The following is an 18,773-nucleotide window of genomic DNA, read 5'->3' on the forward strand; positions in this document are numbered from 1 at the left end:
GTTTGCTGAACACAGTAACTTAGAGGAAACAAACTTCAATGATGTAACCGCACAATGATGTAACTGAACAATGATGTAATGCCGTCCTCACTTCCTCCTCTGATTCTTTTCTTTTTCTCCGCTTGCTCCACTTCCTATGTGCTTTCTCTCTGTAGTACCTACAGGTGAACAGCAGGGACAAACAGAGCGAGATGAGGTCATCACGGTCACTGGGAGATCTGAAGGGCTCCCTGCTCAAGGGCTCGGAGAGGGTGCGCAAACACTCGACAGGTGAGCTGACGTGTAGACACACACACCAAAAATGAAAAGTCAATGTCTATCGGACCAATCAGAGTGCCAGCTCTATCTGGAGCTGTGTAGATGGAATGTTTCCCGGAAAAGCACAAAAGCAGGGAGTTACAACCAAATCATGATGATGCCAAGATGTTTTGTTCACCTGCTTTAGCCTCAAGGGAGGCTTGTCAGTGTCAATTTACAACACAGAGTGTTGCCAAAGTCACAGGAATGTTAATGGCAAGATGAGGGAGATGCTTTGTCAGAATGGACAAATGCAAATTGGAGGTGAAAGTGACAACTTTAACAGCCAGAGAGATGTCAGGTCAAAGCAAGGACACGTGTCTGCTCTCATACCAAGCAGCTCTCCGTCTGCATCCTCACCTTGATGATTAGTTTTTTGCTTTGATTCTGAGGATGCTCTGTCCAACGGTAACACAATGTGTCTCTAAAGCTCACTAATGAACACTTTACGTCACAAGTAAGTCTTTACAGTCGAGTCTAAAGCCATCACATTTGTGACTCGAGCCCTAGTCGTGTGTCTCGAGTCCACAACGGTTAGCTTAGCTAAACAGCTTAGCGATTTGTCTTTTGGCTCGAGCTTTATCTTTAACAGATTATTGAACAAACAGAGTTGCATCAATCTTCTCATCTTAACTCTTGGCAAAAAAAAGTAGAAACATGTCAAACTATTCCTTTAAGACAGACAAAGGTCCTTTTCTTGTCATGTCACATTCCGCGGCTAGATAACGCTCTACTGGCTTGTTTGGTAACACAGTGTGAAGGTTTATTCTGTGAAATACTGAGCTCTCCCCCGTCTCTCATGTCTGAATCCTTTCACTCCTCGTATATCAGGTCTATCCAGAAAGGTCAATGTTGCAGTCATCATATCTCAACCTCAGACACATGCAGAAACGACCAGCGCTCCTTTGCATATTCGCATAGCAGCTGAAAACGCTTTATGATAGCTGTCGGCGCCAATCTTTCTCATGTAGCCCCAAAAACATCAGCGCCGTCACCATCATATAAATTCTATAGAGTTACCCCCGCTCTTTGTCAATTCCCCCGCCGGCCTCAAGTCAGAGAGGCTGAGAGCTGGAAGTGGAGGGAGTGGTGGCAGATGAGAGGTGACAGGAGAGCGGTCACAGTGGATGGTTGAGTGAAGATGTGATGTGAGCCCGCGTACCTCAATGACGTAGAGCAGCCGGGGGAGAGGAAGCAGAGAGGGGAGAGAAACTGAACTTTGAAGGAAAAGGAGTTTTAATTTCCTGTCACAAACTGTTTACTTATATTTTAACCGGTCCATCTTGCCACCTATTGGCCTCAGCGAGCGGCAGACAGACCTTCAGCGGATCTTCTTACACTGTCAAGGACACGAGTGCTCAGTCTCCGCTGCAGCTCAGCCAGGGGAGCGTTTGTCACAGTAATTGAGGTCAGAGGTGGCCGCTGTGTGGTTTAGTAAATCACTTCTCTTAGTCCTGGCACTGTTGAACTTGTACCCATGAATAACACTGTGATGCCGTTTTCTCTCCTCTGCCCCTCGCTTTCATCTCTTCATCATCTCCCCTCCTCGCCGTCACCCCCCTCACTTTCTCCATTTGTTACATTTCACCTCTTAATTCTTCCTTTCCCCTCTCTTACTCGCTGCTCCTTGTTCTTCCCCTCGCTCCACCCTTTCAAACTGTCCCAGGTTCCCTGCACACGGGCCGGACGTCCCCACCTCCTGGCAGCGTCCCAGAAGAGCAGCAGCAGATCGCCCGCCAGGGCTCCTACACCAGCATCCACAGTGAAGGGGAGTTCATCCCCGAGACCCAGGACCAGAATGTAAGAGCATGTCCAGAGGGGAAAGACGGGATAAGAGGACAATTATTATCGTTATTGAAGCAGGTTCTGGGTGAACACTGGGGCTTAATATAATGTTCTATATAAGATTTTAATGCTTCATACACTGAACAGAATATTGCTATTCTACCCACACTGGGGGGCTATATGAACATGTAGCTTTAGTAGTCCCAGGTAATGCACAGACTAACTTTCATAAGCTTTTATTCTCTTTATAAAAGTAGGGGTTGTTGACTAGTGACCCAACAGAGGTCTGACTTCCTCGCCTCTGTTGGACTCCTTTGTCTGCATCTACCGTCCATTACTTTTTTTTACTGGGATACCTCACTACAGTCATGCCACAACAGAAAATAGTTGTTAATTTTTAAACATCTTTGGTTGAGTGAGTTTTCTTTTAGTCCTCCCAACGTGCTGAAACTGTTGCAATCCCCTGTAATGCTAAGGAACGGCTAACGTTGGCCTCACAACCTTTCTATTTGGTTAGTTTGACTTCCTCTGCCTTGTTCAAAAACTAAAACATAGCTCATTTCTAAACATTTCTGGCTGACTGAGTATCATTTATTTGTCTGTTATGTAGTTTAGAGAACAAGTTTAATGTTTTTCAAACCAGACCGTATTAAAATGTTGTTTCCTGTCGAGTACTTAAGGGCAATCGTGATAAATCATCCGTTTAGGAAACAGGAAGCTCCCAGGATTCTGGTTCTCTGTGACACACTGTGTATATAGGGAGGCTCAATGTGGAGCACATGTTTCAGTATCCATGCAGATGAAATACAGTATATTAATATTGATAGTAGCTCTAGTAGCAGCAGTATTGTACATGACTGCATACGTTACCGTTGAGAATTGTAGTTGTAGTATAATATATATATATATATATATATATATATATATATATATATATATATATATATATATATATATATTTCTGCAGAAACAGGCATACAGTTCTCATATACAGCACTAAAGCCCCTTCGCCTTCTCGATGACTCTATCTGCACTGCTTTATATTCTCTCCCACATGATTGCATGCTCCGTGACCCTTGATTCCCCTCTCTTATTACTCCTATCAGATGCTGGATCCCTTCGGAAGCGCAGACAACTCACTGTCGAGCAGCTGTCAATCAATAGATCAAGCACTGGACAGGTGAGTCATCATGCATTGTGTGATTTATGAACATTATCTGTTTGGACTGAGATTTATGATGTGCACATTCATATTGCAGAGCAGCGTTATTTGCACAGATACGAGACCGTTTGTAACATTAACGCACTTGGCTTTGATCTCGTATGTTGCACACACACACACACACACACACACACACACGCACACACAGAAGCAACCGGAGTGAAGTTTGTACGCAGTGTTAAAGGCCAGCAGAGCTCCCTGACCCTGTCTGGGCTGGAAGGAATCGGGTCCACTTTGCTGTTGCCATGGCGACAAAACTCTTATCTGGACGCCTGGATTCCTCCGTTATCAAGAGAGAGAAACGGAGACGTGGAAGAGTGAGCGAAGAACATGTTGGATCAGAAGGGGGGGAAATAGAGCCAGAAAATGAAAAGTGGTGAGAGAGTGGAAGCTGGAGACTGAAGAGAAAAGTGAGCGCGAGTGAGGTGGAGAGAGAGCGTAGGACGGAAACCGCTCTACCTGCACGAGGCTTATCTGAGCTCCAGGCTGCAGAACAATGGCAGGAAACGAGTGCATGGAACTTTTCTCTGCAAGCGGGCATGCGTGCCCCTTATCCAGGGTCTCGTGGCCCCGCGCCGCCCTGCGGTCAACAGAGACGTCACTCTCTGTCGGGTCGTCGGGGCAGGGCTGGCCACAGACGGCTAGGGTGGGGGGGGGGGGGTGGGGGGGGGTGGATGTACATCACATTTATTGCGTGATAGAAAGTTAATTTAACTGCCATCTCAGCAATTTAGCAACTTCACTTTAACTTTCTTATTGTATTCTCAACATCCAGCGTTTCTTTTCTGTTTCAGCACATTGTTGTTTAACATCGACTGACAGCTAGTTTGCCGCTTAACAGTGAGCCGTTTCAGACCAGCAGCTGGTGCCAGACTCTGTTTGAAGATAAGGGGGAATTACTGACTGAAATAGCAAAACATTTTTTATTTTTTTTAACTTTTCCCCAACTGTTCTCTTGTCTTTTCAGTCCTCCTTTCTCGCAGAACAACCGCGACAATAATTACCTGAACCTCAACTATGAATACAAAGGTAAGAGAGGAGAAATGTGCAGCAGTCAGAACGCACACAGAACACAAAGATAAAGCGAGGTGCACAAGTCTTGTTCATAATTAGAAAGTTTTGTCATTTTCTTTCTGTGGTAACACAATCAGTTTCACAGAAGCTCTGTTCTGCAGCTACTGACTATCTAAAGAATGTTCTGTCCCCCCCCCCCCTCACCCGTTGCAAATGCCGTCTTGAGATTACTAATGAGGAGGGAGATGATATTATTTGATGTTTTTTATCTGGTAGTAAATACTTAAAATGAGGAATGGGTTATTGTGGAGATATTTAATATCTCGGTTGTGTTTCTTGTGTCTCAGTCATGAAGGGAGTGCATCATAACTCTTCCTGCTTTATCTTCCTCTGCGTACATGTTGTCCATCTCATTTGTCTCCCCAGTTCTTAATAGACGCTGCTGCTTTCCTGTCTTCTCTGTCCCCTCGCCCCCTGCCCCTTGTCCCTCGGCTCCCCGTCCGTCCCTTTCCCTTCAGAACGCAGATCAAATAGAGCAGGATGACAGATAACGCCGCACTAATCCTCCTGAACAGACGAACCACAGCAGCTCTCCCAATCTGGTCATTTATTTTCCTCCAGCACCACCCCCGTGCTGTAAATTAGAAAGGAGGGAGTGCTGCACATTGTGTACACACACTTGGAGTTTTGCAGCTTCATATAGCCGCAGCAGCACTTAAAGACTTGCCTGCACACACACGTACACACACACACACACACACACACACTCCCCTCCCAGATGTAAAGCTGTGTGGCCCATCCTGCTGAGGGCTACAGTATTTGTTTACCATTCCCTGTGAGTAGATTTTTCCTCTCCATCCCGCGCTGCCAAACACAAAATAACTCCCGTCTCCATGGGATACGGCCACAAAAACAGCGCGATGGGAGGCAGTCATCTGACAGAACAGCTGCTTTCAATTGCAAGCGGCTCCGCTGCTCTCCATTCAGTGTGTGCGTGTGTGAGAGAGTGAGTGTCAGCGGTCGCCTGCGTCAGCACTGCTCCCCACCTGCCTTTAGTTACTGCTCCGCTGGGTTGCTACGGCTAAGCTAGCACACATGAGCTGTTTTCTCTTGGCTGCAGTGAGGCGATACAACAGCTCTGTTCGGTGTGTGTGTGTGTGTGTGTGTGTGTGTGTGTGTGTGTGTGTGTGTGTGTGTGTGTGTGTGTGTGTGTGAAAAGCGCTCTTCCATTCCGCTGCTCTTGAACTCCACTTTGATTTGACATGCAGGGATGAGCAAAAGCAATGTAGTGTCTGTCTGAAATGTGAAACTCTGTTAGGCGTCAATATGTTTGTGTTTCTGAGTAGCTCCCAGCTATTAAATCGGAGTTATTGAACTTGAAAGTGTAAATTGAGGAGCGCTGTTACTGTAAAACGAGAATTCGCCTTGCATTACTTCCTAACTGACGGCTCTGCCTCATTGCTCCCTCTTCAGGTCGCCATGGGAAAGGAGGGACTTTCCCTCGCCAGTTCCAGTTGCCCAATCGCAGCAAGGATTATGGAGACCGTAAGAAACCAGCTTTCCTAGCGCAATAACAACCCATCTATTGTTGCACAGATTAAACTGATAGTCTGCTATATCTAAAGGACAACACAGACTTGACCCACACACACATAGGATCTCATTCTTTACACCGCCTCCTCCTCCTCCTCACTTTTTTTTGTCACTTCCAGATAAAATACTTTCAAATATGTGCTTTTTTTTTTCTTTGTTGCTCTCTGGGTAGATCTGGTACATGAAGTGCTGGCTTGCTGTTCCAGGCAGCTGCTAGTAATTGCTTACTCAGAGGCTAACCTTGGCTAGCAATGATTTACGTTTCCCTGCGGTGAACCCGAACTTGTATAAAAACACAGCGCCCTGCTTCCTGTCTGAGGGGAAGTGGGACGGAGTGGCGAGAGGCATTCTGCTCTGGCTGGCCTTAAGTCTTGGCCAAGAGCTCACTTTATGCACAACACCTGTAAAGTAACTGTGTGAAAACATTCCCAGCACAAACATGCAGTGGCCTGAGTGTATGTTAGGTCATTAATGTGTCTTCTTTACATACTCTATATATATATATATGTGTATTTTCAGGTCGCAGGACACTTCCGCGCAGCTTTATGCCGCAGGAGAACCTGTTTCAGCTGGTTCCTTCCAGTCGCACACGCAGTTACAATGGAGACAGCACGCTGCAGTACAGCGACCTGCGCGCACTGGGGCGCACCGCTGACAAAAGCTGCCAGCGCGGTTCAGCCAAGTGTAAGTAGTTCCCTTAAACACTTTTGAAATGAAGGAACAGGAAGCGCTGAAGAAAAGTGTAACCCCAAACATATAAACAGCCTTAAATAAACTGCATTTGTGGGCCTTTGTTGTTGATTGGTGTTGTGTGGGTCTGGTTCCTGGTGATAATAAGACATGAAGCCTCACTGATAACCCAGAGATGAATAAAGAAAGTTCAGACGTGCTTTCTTTTGCAAACCTCAGTACGTTTTGCTTTAAACCTCATGATGTATGTGCGGCCGTATGTTGACCGAGTCACTTGTGTGGGCTTTAAAAAATGTTTAGACTATTTTATTCAGCCGTAGTTATTGTTTTTAGACCAAATGATTTGAGCTTGTTGTTTTCTTTTATGAAGTACAAATATTTAGAGAAGTCCTACATTACACAACCCTTGTTGAAAGGCATTCTGGGTACACTGCGACATATAAATAACATAGAAAGTGAAATGAAAAGCAAATGGATTTATATCTGAAATCAAAGACTCTTTTCTGGCTGACAAACATGTTTTAATTCTTATTAGTAAGAGGGAGTAGAAGTAATGTTCAGTAACTCTGTATGTCACAGCAGGCATCTCATCATCCATCCACACTTATCACATCTGTCCTCAGTCAGAGCTCAGTATGTGTTGCCAAGAGGTTGTCTTTGTCATGAAACAAAAGCTCAGCTCAGCAGTCTGCGTCTTCTCACCCACACAAGACCAAACTGTCTAACTCGGCCGCAAAGAAGCCCGTTAATACCCAAACAAAGTCTCAGAGTCTGCTCTCCCTCGGTTTTGACGACTTTCTGGCGGCTGAGCGTGGTTTGGCTCTATCAGGGGTTTCCCCATCTGAGAGGGTCGCGTGGGAATTATTGGGTCTTGCGGTGGATTCTGATGCACGCTTCAGTGTTTTCACAAATCAGTATATCCCAGTGGATCTGTCTGCCTCTGGGGGCTTCGCACCCAAATGACTTGCTGCTGGGTTTTCATCATGTGGTCTCTTGTCTCTGCAGCGCCACGGGCGCCAGTCAACTGGCGTCAAGGAAAGCTCCTGGGGCGCGGGGCGTTCGGGGAGGTCTACCTCTGTTACGACGTGGACACAGGCCGTGAGCTGGCCGCCAAGCAGGTGCCCTTTGATACCGACTGTCAAGAAACCAGCAAGGTGAGAGAGAACACCTCCCGGTGACCTTATGATTGAAGTTTAAGTCTTTCTGTACTTGCTTTATGCTTTTCCTAATTCAAACACTTCTCTTCTGTAGGAGGTGAATGCTCTGGAGTGTGAGATTCAGCTGCTGAAGAATCTGCGTCACGAGCGGATTGTTCAGTACTACGGTTGTCTCCGGGACCTCGAACAGAAGAAACTCACCATCTTTGTGGAGTTTATGCCCGGGGTGCGTCTTTCATTTGAATATAGTTCAGCTTCTACAAGTCACATGCAGGACGACAGCCGTGTCTGAGAAGTGTCATATGTTCAGTTGTTCTGGCTGCAGAGATAGGTGCAAGACAAACATCAAATCAAACCCCACACTGGCCACATCTGCTAAAAAACAAAACAATTTAGAAATGTCACCAGCTGTCAACAAACATGTGGTTGATGTCAGCAGAGCAGCTCACTTTATGAGATCATTTTCTCTCTAAACGAGCGCCTTAATGAGCTGCTGTCGCCTGTGGACTCCGTCCCTGAGCCTGGTTTTAATTTGTATTTTTTTCTGAGTCACACGTTGTCTGGAAATTGGAAATGTTTATGTTTCACTGGAGTTTTCTGGCAGAGGCATAAGGGAAGGTGACAAAGCCAAGTTTGTGTGTGACTGCGGCTCTGCACGGCTACACCGCTGTGGCTGACCGATAACACTTTAATCGCCCACGGGGGGATGGGGGGATGGAGGGGGGGGGGGCAAGTGTCCCTCTGAGAGCCAGAGAGCTGTTGAGGTGTCTTGCTGACAGCTGAAAGTGAAGAGGGAGAAGTTTTGTTTGCACTGTGTCGGTCCTAAACTGCGTCACAGGTGTTACCGGATCGGGTCTTCACTCCTGCGATTTCCTCACAAGGAACTGAAAGCAGGAAATGAAAGGAAGTGCAGGACATCGAGCACATTCTTTCAGCACATTGTGTGTGTGTGTTTATATACTCTGGGTTTTTTTTTTACTTAAAGATTGGCTCGGAGGCTGCTCATAATAAAACTAAAATAAATCCGCTTCAGCTGGAAATGTTTTTGCAAGAATGCATATTGACAGACACAGAACTACATTATATCCATTATACACATAGTCTATACGTGTATACCCTGCAGCTGGGACAGTAATATTTAGTTAACTCTACGGAAAATCTGAAAATCAGAAATGCATTTCTTTTTGAGTTCCACTCCTCATCTCTCTTGCCGTCTCTCCAGGGGTCAATAAAAGACCAGCTGAAAGCCTACGGGGCTCTGACAGAGAAGGTGACGAGGAGATACACCAGGCAGATCCTCCAAGGAGTCTCCTACCTGCACAGCAACATGATAGTACACAGAGACATCAAAGGTAACCCAAACAGCACGCTGGCGAAGGTCAGGAGAGTTTTAATTGGATTTGTAACCACACACACACACACACACACACACACACACACACTTGAGACGCTGACTTATGGAGAAAACTCCATTCATTCATTTTATTCTGGTTGACGTATCCTCTTTTGGTTATTCACCGTCGAACGGAAGGAGCCTGGAAAAATAGGCTATTTTGAACTCCCCTTTGAGATGAATTAGGCTTCACGCTGGTGAAATCGGCCAGTCTAAAAATGTTAAACACCGGATGGAAAGGCTTTAGTTTGGCGAGTCACTGCTTCGCTCAGCCAAGAAGAGGAAAATGTATCGTCTGCTGGGGGAAAAAAGATAGTAGGTCTCACAGGACACAGGCAGCCTATTACACTATATATGTGGGTGGGACTTTCCACTTAAAACTGCTCTTGGTGTGTAATATACGCTGTGTGCTCCTCTCGCCACACAAGAGCTCTTCTGTATGCAGTAAAAGAGCTGTCAGCACAAGCTGCTTTTCAGATTGAGCTTGGCATCGGGACATGAGCCTGAAGTTTCTGTGACTTTCATGTTCCAAGGAGCCAAATTAAAGCTTAAACGGAGTTACGGTGATTTATGGGAGAGTCTCGTGTTCTCACAACAAACGCACGGGCAGTGGAAACAGGTTAGAGAAGCGAGAAGTTAAGGTCACATATTTAGTCTCTCAATCACTTCTCTGCAGCCCTTCGTATTTCAACAGTGGGTGTGGAGGGCGAGTGGCGAACATTACTCACCGATCAAACAAGTGGAGCGCCTGAAGGAAATGGGATGGACACAGCTACATGTCGGAAAATTACCAAATGAGGAGGAGTAGGGTGTCGGGGTTTGATCCACGTGGAGCAGACAGTTGATCCAATATTCAGTTCTCTGTAAACCAGCGGGGCAGTTCTCCGACGTGAGAAAAGTGTCAATGTGGTATTTCTGTAAAGATTTACGTCCATCACCACGGACAAGTTTACCTTCCACCTTCAGTTGTTCCGTCGGTAGAAGTGCTGGCACATGCACATTGTAACCATACTGTAACTCCATTAATTGAACCTCCAAACTATCAAAGTATCCCTTAAAGAGTAGTGACAGCCCCCAGGAGGCTCTTGAATAACTCTGAGCTCATTTTGTTTCTTTCCACCAGGTGCTAACATCCTGAGAGACTCCTCAGGGAACGTGAAGCTGGGAGACTTTGGAGCCAGCAAACGTATCCAGACCATCTGCATGTCTGGTACAGGAATCAAGTCTGTCACTGGCACCCCCTACTGGATGAGCCCTGAAGTCATCAATGGGGAGGGCTATGGCCGGAAAGCTGATGTATGGTAAGGAGTAAGATGAGATGGAACTGTACTGAGGGCCATATGGGGTATTAGACTGTTGATATACGTTGATATGTTCTGACAAACTCTGCTTGACGTCGTCTGTCCTCAGGAGTGTTGCCTGCACTGTTGTGGAAATGTTGACCCAGAAACCTCCGTGGGCCGAGTACGAGGCCATGGCAGCCATTTTTAAGATCGCCACCCAGCCTACGAAGCCCATTCTTCCCGATAACGTGTCCGACGCGAGCAGGGACTTCCTGCGGCAGGTGTTTGTGGAGGAAAAATGGCGGCCCACTGCAGACGTTCTGCTCAGCCACCCGTTCGTGCAGGGCAGTTTCTGAAGCCTGCGGAACCCCATCCCCTCCCCTACCTGCGAGGCCTACACAGTCCCGGCACCTCCCCTCCTCTCCGGCCCTCCCCCCCCCCCCGCCCAGTCACCAGGCTCTAGGGCTCAGCATCACTCCAACTACCTGCCCAGTAATCTATCACCAGTGTCTGCCTTGCCAGGACCCCTGCATCTCTCACCAACTAGCTCAACCCGGATTACTCACCAAGAGGCCAGATTGACTGCCGTCAGACCTCCAGAGTCCGCCGAGGCGTCGCAGTGTGTCGTGTCCCCAAGAGGGGGCTGACGAGAAAAAGCACTTAGCAGTCTCACAAGCTACAGACTGCTGTCCTTTAACAAGAGCAGGAACAGTGACCCGAGTTAGAGAGCAGGTGACGCCTCAAGCTCTCTGGGTCTTCACACTCATTTACTGCCGCAGAACAGTGTCTCGGTTTGGTCAGACGCTATGCAGTGGTGGCTGACATCGATGTTGACCACATCTGATAGTACTGTAGGTTACTCCTCAGCCTAAGTTAGCTGTGTGGGAAATGAAGATGGTAAAAATATTTTTATATGACTTACAATAGCGCATACGTCATCTTAGCCGATGAGATTTCTATCGTCACCGTAAAAATGTAAATGTATTCTTTCAACGCCTTACAATAAGAATTTGTAAGTAAGAATGTCTTCTTCTTTTTGTTGTTGTTGTTGCATCTTAGAGGGTTGCATTGCCCTTCTCTCATGGCGCCCAGAACCCCATTCAGAAGGATTGTCAACATTGCACTTTTGATATCATGCATTGAAACATTTCCAACGTGCAGGATAATCAACTGAGGAGATATTTTTCTATTTGAAGCATTTTTTTTATATCATTTCATAAGGAGAATTGTGCAGTGTGAAAAACAAACAAACAAAAAGAACCAAACTTTTGCATCAGTGTGAAATGTCTATTAAGCAATACCAACAGTACTGTTGGAGTCTGTGACTTTCATTCCAGCTTCCCATGCAGTGAGCCTTGAGTCCATCGAAGTAGCCAAAGAAAGGTTTCCCAAACTTTAGGCTAAGTTAATGTGCATTATTACTCATGTTGGATTGTTTTGTCACCTCAGAGCCCTATAGCCTTCTCTATGTTACGGCAGCTTCGTGCACAGTAGACTGCACAGACCAAATCAGATGCATCGACGTCACATTGTGTTAGTACGAAAAGTTATGAAATTAGATTGAAGTAAGCGTCTCATTTACGTTTCTTGTTGTATGAATCCAGTCACCCCCATGCCTTTACTTTGATTTCCACACTATATGAAAGGGTCACTCGATGACCACGTGACTGCACACCTCACTCTGTGCGATGTCATGTGAGATAATATCGCCAAAAAAAAGTGTCATGTTGGAAATACGGAGCTAAAGGCTGCATTCTTTCAAATGGAGATGAGGTGGAGTGGCTAGCTGTAATACAGTGGCACTTAAGGAATGATCAAATCTGTGTTGACCCTTGACAGTGCCTTATCTGAATCTGCTTGTAAACACAAATGTTCACTGCCAAAGCGGAACGCTTTTTAATAAAGGTGAGCAAATGTTCAGTAGAGAGCACACACAGGATTTGCTGAAGTTCTTTTATATGAAAAAAAAAGATTATACTGTAAATACATATTGTTCTGCACTTTTGTATGAAATTCCTTTACATTCTACACAAATCTATTTGATGAAATAGCTACGTTATACAGTAGAGTGTACTGTGATTTAGACAGGAGTATGTATGATTGTCTCTTTGAGAGCTGGCGGTAGGCAGTATGAAAAGCTGGGAGGCTTTCGATTGGGACAGAGTTTGTTTTGTCTTAATGACAAAGCCTTGAAACATGAAATGTATCAAGTCATTGATCTTTTGTACATTTAACTTAATAAATCCAAGGTCTAAGACTATTTCCCTGTGTAATGTGTCCGTGTTGTTTTGTGTTTTGCTTTTATTGCATTTTTATCCACTCTTATCTTATATTTTTCTATCTATATGTGCACTACATTGTGTAGTTTATATGCTATTATAATATAAAATCCAGTATGTATATGTAATGTATAAAGTATAACCATTATAGCTCTTTTTTAGTTCCTACTTGTATTTACTTTTTAAATATGGCAACAGCTCACAAGGTGCAAATATGCTTCATATGGACAACTATAACAAAATAAGATTTAGTACACACACTCAGTGGCCTGTGTGTGTGTGTGTGTGTGTGTGTGTGTGTGTGTGTGTGTGTGTGTGTGTGTGTGAACTCAGAGGTAAAAGTCCTGCCTTTAACATTTTAAGTGTAAACATCCAACTATGCTGAAAGTACCAACATATCTCATTATGCAGAAAGCCATAAAGTGCTAATAATCAGAATCTGCAGAAATAATTAGTAATTTAAGATGCTTAAATAAAAGTAGGCTACAATATTTAACTCTAAAGTAGAAGTGTAAAGTAGGAAGTTTATTCCCACCACTGTAAATGTGTTGACTGAAGCAGCTGTTGAACAACCGCGTTACAAAACCGTTTTGTAACGTGGTGGCTGAAAACGTGCACGAGCAGCAGCACGGGGAACCGAGTCACCGGGAGACGCAGCTCTGCAACTGTCTGTGTTTCTCACTGAAAACAACAAGTATGTCAACCTCTCGGACCATCATATGTTTACTAAGAAACGACTTGCGTCTCCACGACAACGAGGTAAATGAATAAGACTGTCACGAGTCCATATTATGACGTAATTGAACTTTTGCGCACATCACGTTGTTTAACTTAGGAGCGTTACATGTGTGTGTGTGTGTGTGTGTGTGTGTGTGTGTGTGTGTGTGTGTGTGTGTGTGTGTGTGTGTGTGTGTGTGTGGGTATGTGCCAAATATTGTGCGAGAACATTGTGAGTATAGTATGTAGTAGTAGGCTTATGTTTGCCACTAGCATCAAGCTAATTTGGTTTCGTCTGCAGCAACAGCAGTGTTACTTCCGGCTTTAATTCCTTGAGAATAAAAGTCTCTTATTCAAAGTTACATTTCCAGAAAATTTGAATTCCTATCAAAACAGCACAAATTGTAAGTCAAAATATAAAAACTACAGTCCTTCAGACAGCCATACTAGAGAAAGCTGACAATATATATACAACTTCTGGTTTCATATTTCAAAATAAAAGACGGACTTTTCCAAATACAGAAAAGGAAATCCCTTACTTTCAGTGTCCGTGAAACATCATGTTGTGTGTTTTCAATACTAGCTGCCTTTGTAGTGCACTTACAGCAGTTCCTAAACAGCTTTCTCATAGAATCTAGAAGCTTTTTTTTTTTATATGTATGCATTTGCTTTAATCATGCCATGATCATCCTAAGAAATGATGGTATAACCCAAACTTTGTACACTTGCACATGCAGCTTTTCCACTGGGCTCAAAGAAATGCAGAATACATTGTCCCACTGTACTGCTTCGACCCCAGACATTATGTGGGAACGTACAACTACAACCTACCAAAGACTGGGCCTTTCCGCCTGGGCTTCTTACTGGAGAGTATCCGGGACCTCAGAAACACATTGCTCAACAAGGGCAGGTAACTAAATAGCTGTTTGTTTATAACCTCAATGTGTCGTCTACTGTTATATTTACATTGCTGACTTTCTCCACAGATATGTCTTTGTTATATACTATTAAAGATCTATTTACGAGATTTGAAAATGATCATGAATGTGTGTATCATGTTACTGTAACACATACGCTCGGTGCAGACCTCCCTAGCTCTCTAGGATTTAGATGTAACAGGATCAGGACACACCTGAGCTTATAGAAGGTTTTGTTTATGTTAACACGCGTGCTGCACACACTGTTCCTGTCATTTTTCCAGGTCAACGAGGAGGAAGTTACTAGATCTCTAACCAGGATGCAGCTTGCCTGGCAGGGTGACTTATTTTATATGTGTGTGTTTCTTTTTTTTTTATGTGTGTGTGTGTGACAGCAACCTCGTGGTGAGACGGGGTAAGCCAGAGGAGGTAGTTGCCGACCTCATCAAGCAACTGGGCTCCGTCTGCACCGTGGCGTTCCATGAAGAAGTAATTTGTAATTATCACAACTTTATTGCATCGTCTCGTAGATTTGGACAGTTTTTCATTCATGCGTTCATGTCATGTTCCAGGTGACTTCGGAAGAACTGAATGTCGAGAAACGAGTGAAGGAATGTCTGTGCACAGATGAAGGTCAAAGTTCACACCTGCTGGGGGTCTACACTGTACCACAGAGATGATCTTCCCTTTCACCTCATGTCCAGGTGAGAGAGGATAAGGCTCGCCTGGGACAAAGCATCCAAGCATTAAAGCATGTAAACATGTTCTAGCAGACACAATTACAAGTATGAACCTGGAAATGAGCATAATATTAAATTCTTAGAGTATCTTGTAACATTCCCTGCTGGTTCGTTAGGCTGCCTGATGTGTACACTCAGTTCAGGAAGGCAGTGGAGACCCAGAGCAGGGTGAGGCCTCTGATCCCAAACCCCGAGCAGCTAAAGCCTCTCCCCCAAGGGCTGCAGGAAGGAGCCATTCCCTCAGCAGAGGACCTGGAACAGACCGGTGAATGATCCTAATGTCTTATTTGCTAACTCGTGCTGTTTACCTCGTGCAGTAAATCGTGTGCTTTCCCTTTTGTCTCTGTTTTCTGTTTCTTTGCTGAAGTGTCTATCGGTATCACCAAGACATTTTTCCTGTGCATTTATTTTAATGTGCTTATTAAATTGACGTTTGTGTCAATATCTGTACATGCTGCTGGCACTAAGGAAGCACAAATTGCTCATTTTATGCAGCGCTTCTATTAAGCAAATCTGCACCGCTGCTACTTTCAGAATTCAGCAGGCAGACTGCTGAGCATAGATTTCCTCACTAACTGCAGACTGGCTCAATTTCCATGTATATGATTAAGATTTTATGATGCACCAGGGAGTGTTTAACATGTATACAATCAGTCAGATGCTAAAATGTTTATCGTTTTCTTTTTTCTTCTCTTCTAGAGCCTGTGGCTGATCCTCGATCGGCCTTCCCCTGCAGTGGAGGTGAAAGTCAAGCTTTGGCCAGACTTAAACACTATTTCTGGGACACTGTGAGTACAACTTCCATTACATACAGGCACTGATTGCTTACAAAATGGCAAAAAAACAACTCATATTGTGATGTATTATCTTCTATGTACTGTCGGTGTAATACATACGTGTCGTCTGTTTTGTAGGATGCAGTTGCCACTTACAAGGAGACTCGTAATGGCTTGATTGGTGTGGATTATTCCACTAAATTTGCACCGTGGTGAGTGTTATTGCATCAGAGTCGACTGCTAAATGCTTACTAGAGTTTGATATTCCACTCCGATAAATGTATCACTAATGGTGCTGCTCTGGCATTCTGCAGGCTGGCGATGGGTTGCATTTCACCCAGGTATATTTATCATCAGATCCAGCAGTATGAGAGGGAGCGAACAGCCAATCAGAGCACATACTGGTGAGTCTGGAGTCAGAGAGGAATAAAATGCAAATCTATTTCATTATAGGGCGCGATTTCCTCACAAATGTGTCTTCACTGCTGCCTTTCAGGGTCATTTTTGAACTTTTGTGGAGGGATTACTTCAAGTTTGTGAGCGTCAAGTACGGAAACAGACTGTTTCAGATCAAAGGTAAAATGAGCTCAAGTTTCCAACTCATTTTCTTTTAACCATTTATACATGAATGTTAAACTCGGTCATTTTGTCTCAGGACTTCAAGACAAATCTGTTCCATGGAAAAAGGACATGAACCTTTTCAATGCGTGGAAAGGTTTGTGGCATTTCTACTGTTCCTTATATGTAATATATATAATATAATAATTAGTCTTTAAGAGGTGCATTGAAAGTGTGTGTATCGGTCGGTGAAAATATGTATAATTGTTCTTACAGAGGGACGGACAGGAGTTCCCTTTGTGGATGCAAATATGAGAGAGTTGGCAATGACGGGCTTCATGTCCAACAGGGGGCGGCAAAATGTTGCTAGCTTCCTCACAAAAGATCTGGGCCTGGATTGGAGGATGGGAGCGGAGTGGTTTGAATACCTTCTGGTAAGTGGGTTTTAAATGTAACTTTTGAGATGTTGTGGAATAACTAGTTGTTTAAGCACTTCATTCCTTTTTGTACTTATATGCATAGATGATAACACTCACAAGTGCCTTGCCCTCTTTTTTTTATTTATTTAAAATGTTCCTCCAAAGATTGACCACGATGTCTGCAGCAACTACGGCAACTGGCTATACAGCGCTGGCATAGGAAACGACCCGAGAGAGAACAGGAAGTTCAACATGATCAAGCAAGGCCTCGACTACGACAACAATGTGTGTTTTGAGAAAGATGCATGGTTTCATTTCCCGTTGATCAATAATCATTGTTTACACCACAGGACAAAATGCCTGAGTCACACTTTGGTGATGGAAGTACAAACGTGAAGAGAAAGCTGTGATGTGGAAATGTCCGTCAGTGATTTTGAGTTATTTCTTGGTTACCCCTGCGTCTGCTTCAGGGTGACTATGTACGGCAGTGGGTGCCTGAGCTGCAGGGGATCAAGGGAGCTGACGTGCACGCGCCCTGGACCCTCAGCACGGCTTCGCTGTCACACGCTCACGTGTCTCTCGGTGAGACCTACCCCACCCCCATCGTCGTGGCGCCTGAATGGAGCAGACATGTTGGCAAGAAAGCGGTGGGTGTTTGAGAGAAAGGGGAAATAAATAGTGTGACGAGTTTCTGCTGCTGTAATGTAATTGTTTTATCATTTATGGCAGGAAAAGGAAAACAAAAGTTGTAAATGTCAGTAAGTACATTTACATGTGGTTCTGTTCTTAGGTATTTTACTTTGTCAGAGGGGTATATTGCTTTTACCTAAAACATCTTATAATAAGTCTATCAAATAAAATGAACTGTTAAATATTGAACCAGTGGTTTCCAAACCTTTTTTATGAACCCTCAGATTTATCTTGTGACACTTTGGAGGGATCCCTAAATTGCTACGACTTGTCCTCGACTTGTACTCGACTTGTACTCGACTTGTACTCGACTTGTCCTCGACTTGTACTCAACTTGTACTCAACTTGTACTCGACTTGTACTCGACTTGTACTCGACTTGTCCTCGACTTGTACTCAACTTGTCCTCGACTTGTCCTCGACTTGTACTCGACTTGTACTCGACTTGTACTCGGCTTATACTCGACTTATAACTCGACTTATACTCGACTTATCCTCGACTTATACTCGACTTACACTCGGCTTATACTCGGCTTATAACTCGACTTATACTCTGATGCATCAGAATTGACAATCTAATAATGTCATATGACTACCTTTTGTCTGCAGAACCAGTTATTTCTCTTTTAACACTAGGAAGTAAATTGTGCAGACTATACGTCCTTACTTTTCTTTATGTACTTGTAATGGCGTATGAGGTAACAATGTTGCGTCACTGTTCTTTTAAACCCTAACAGTAAATGTTTGATTCCTTTTTATTTCCAGAGTGGCGCAGGGCCTTCAGCACGAGGAAAGAAAGGACCGTCTCACACACCCAAACAACATCGGGACAGAGGCATAGACTTTTATTTCTCCAAAAGCAAAAACCTGTGATCTGCCTCCAAACCTGAGCATGAGGAGGGATGTTCAGAGGATGGACGCTCCCGTGAAGCAAACTTGGACTTTTACTGTATAAATTGTGTTGATCTACACGAATACCTTCAGTTCTCTAGAAAGATACGCCTCCTTTTGTGGCTACGTTTCCTGTTACACTGCACCAACAGTGAACCACACTGGTTTTTTTGTGGCAATGTTTTATATCTGTTTTGATGTTGTCTTTTTTTCAGAGATTGCCTATTAGTGGCAGTTACACAATACAATGTTATTGCATTTTGGTTGTGTGATTTTGTTACGCAATGCAGTAAAAGTTGACATCTTGAATTTGAGTTGTTATTAAGTATTATAGAGGCTTTCTGGGGGGAAGA

At 44.3% G+C, this 18,773-nt stretch overlaps 2 protein-coding genes across 2 annotated transcripts in view; both read left to right on the forward strand.

Annotated features, from left to right (window-relative positions):
* The window catches only part of map3k22 (mitogen-activated protein kinase kinase kinase 22), a 37,300-nt gene extending 24,596 nt beyond the window's left edge, over positions 1 to 12,704 (forward strand). Inside the window, exons 8-18 of the mRNA XM_029457476.1 lie at positions 156 to 270; positions 1,964 to 2,097; positions 3,189 to 3,262; positions 4,272 to 4,333; positions 5,792 to 5,863; positions 6,431 to 6,595; positions 7,607 to 7,755; positions 7,853 to 7,984; positions 8,981 to 9,110; positions 10,275 to 10,452; positions 10,562 to 12,704. Of these exons, the coding sequence (XP_029313336.1) occupies positions 156 to 270; positions 1,964 to 2,097; positions 3,189 to 3,262; positions 4,272 to 4,333; positions 5,792 to 5,863; positions 6,431 to 6,595; positions 7,607 to 7,755; positions 7,853 to 7,984; positions 8,981 to 9,110; positions 10,275 to 10,452; positions 10,562 to 10,790 (1,440 nt within the window). The 3' untranslated portion in view covers positions 10,791 to 12,704. The remainder of the gene's footprint in view (positions 1 to 155; positions 271 to 1,963; positions 2,098 to 3,188; positions 3,263 to 4,271; positions 4,334 to 5,791; positions 5,864 to 6,430; positions 6,596 to 7,606; positions 7,756 to 7,852; positions 7,985 to 8,980; positions 9,111 to 10,274; positions 10,453 to 10,561) is intronic.
* Positions 12,705 to 13,291: 587 nt separating this feature from the next.
* On the forward strand, positions 13,292 to 18,729 carry cry-dash (cryptochrome DASH). Its single transcript, XM_029457838.1, is given in 15 exon segments — positions 13,292 to 13,472; positions 14,168 to 14,340; positions 14,743 to 14,836; positions 14,920 to 14,961; positions 14,963 to 15,051; positions 15,204 to 15,352; positions 15,787 to 15,875; positions 16,002 to 16,075; positions 16,178 to 16,267; positions 16,360 to 16,439; positions 16,519 to 16,578; positions 16,698 to 16,855; positions 17,006 to 17,125; positions 17,311 to 17,487; positions 18,295 to 18,729. Coding segments are annotated over 15 exon segments (1,566 nt in total). The 5' UTR covers positions 13,292 to 13,409; the 3' UTR covers positions 18,403 to 18,729.
* Positions 18,730 to 18,773: the final 44 nt, after the last annotated feature.

Source organism: Cottoperca gobio, chromosome 20, assembly GCF_900634415.1.
Source record: "Cottoperca gobio chromosome 20, fCotGob3.1, whole genome shotgun sequence".
Lineage (NCBI taxonomy): Eukaryota > Metazoa > Chordata > Actinopteri > Perciformes > Bovichtidae > Cottoperca > Cottoperca gobio.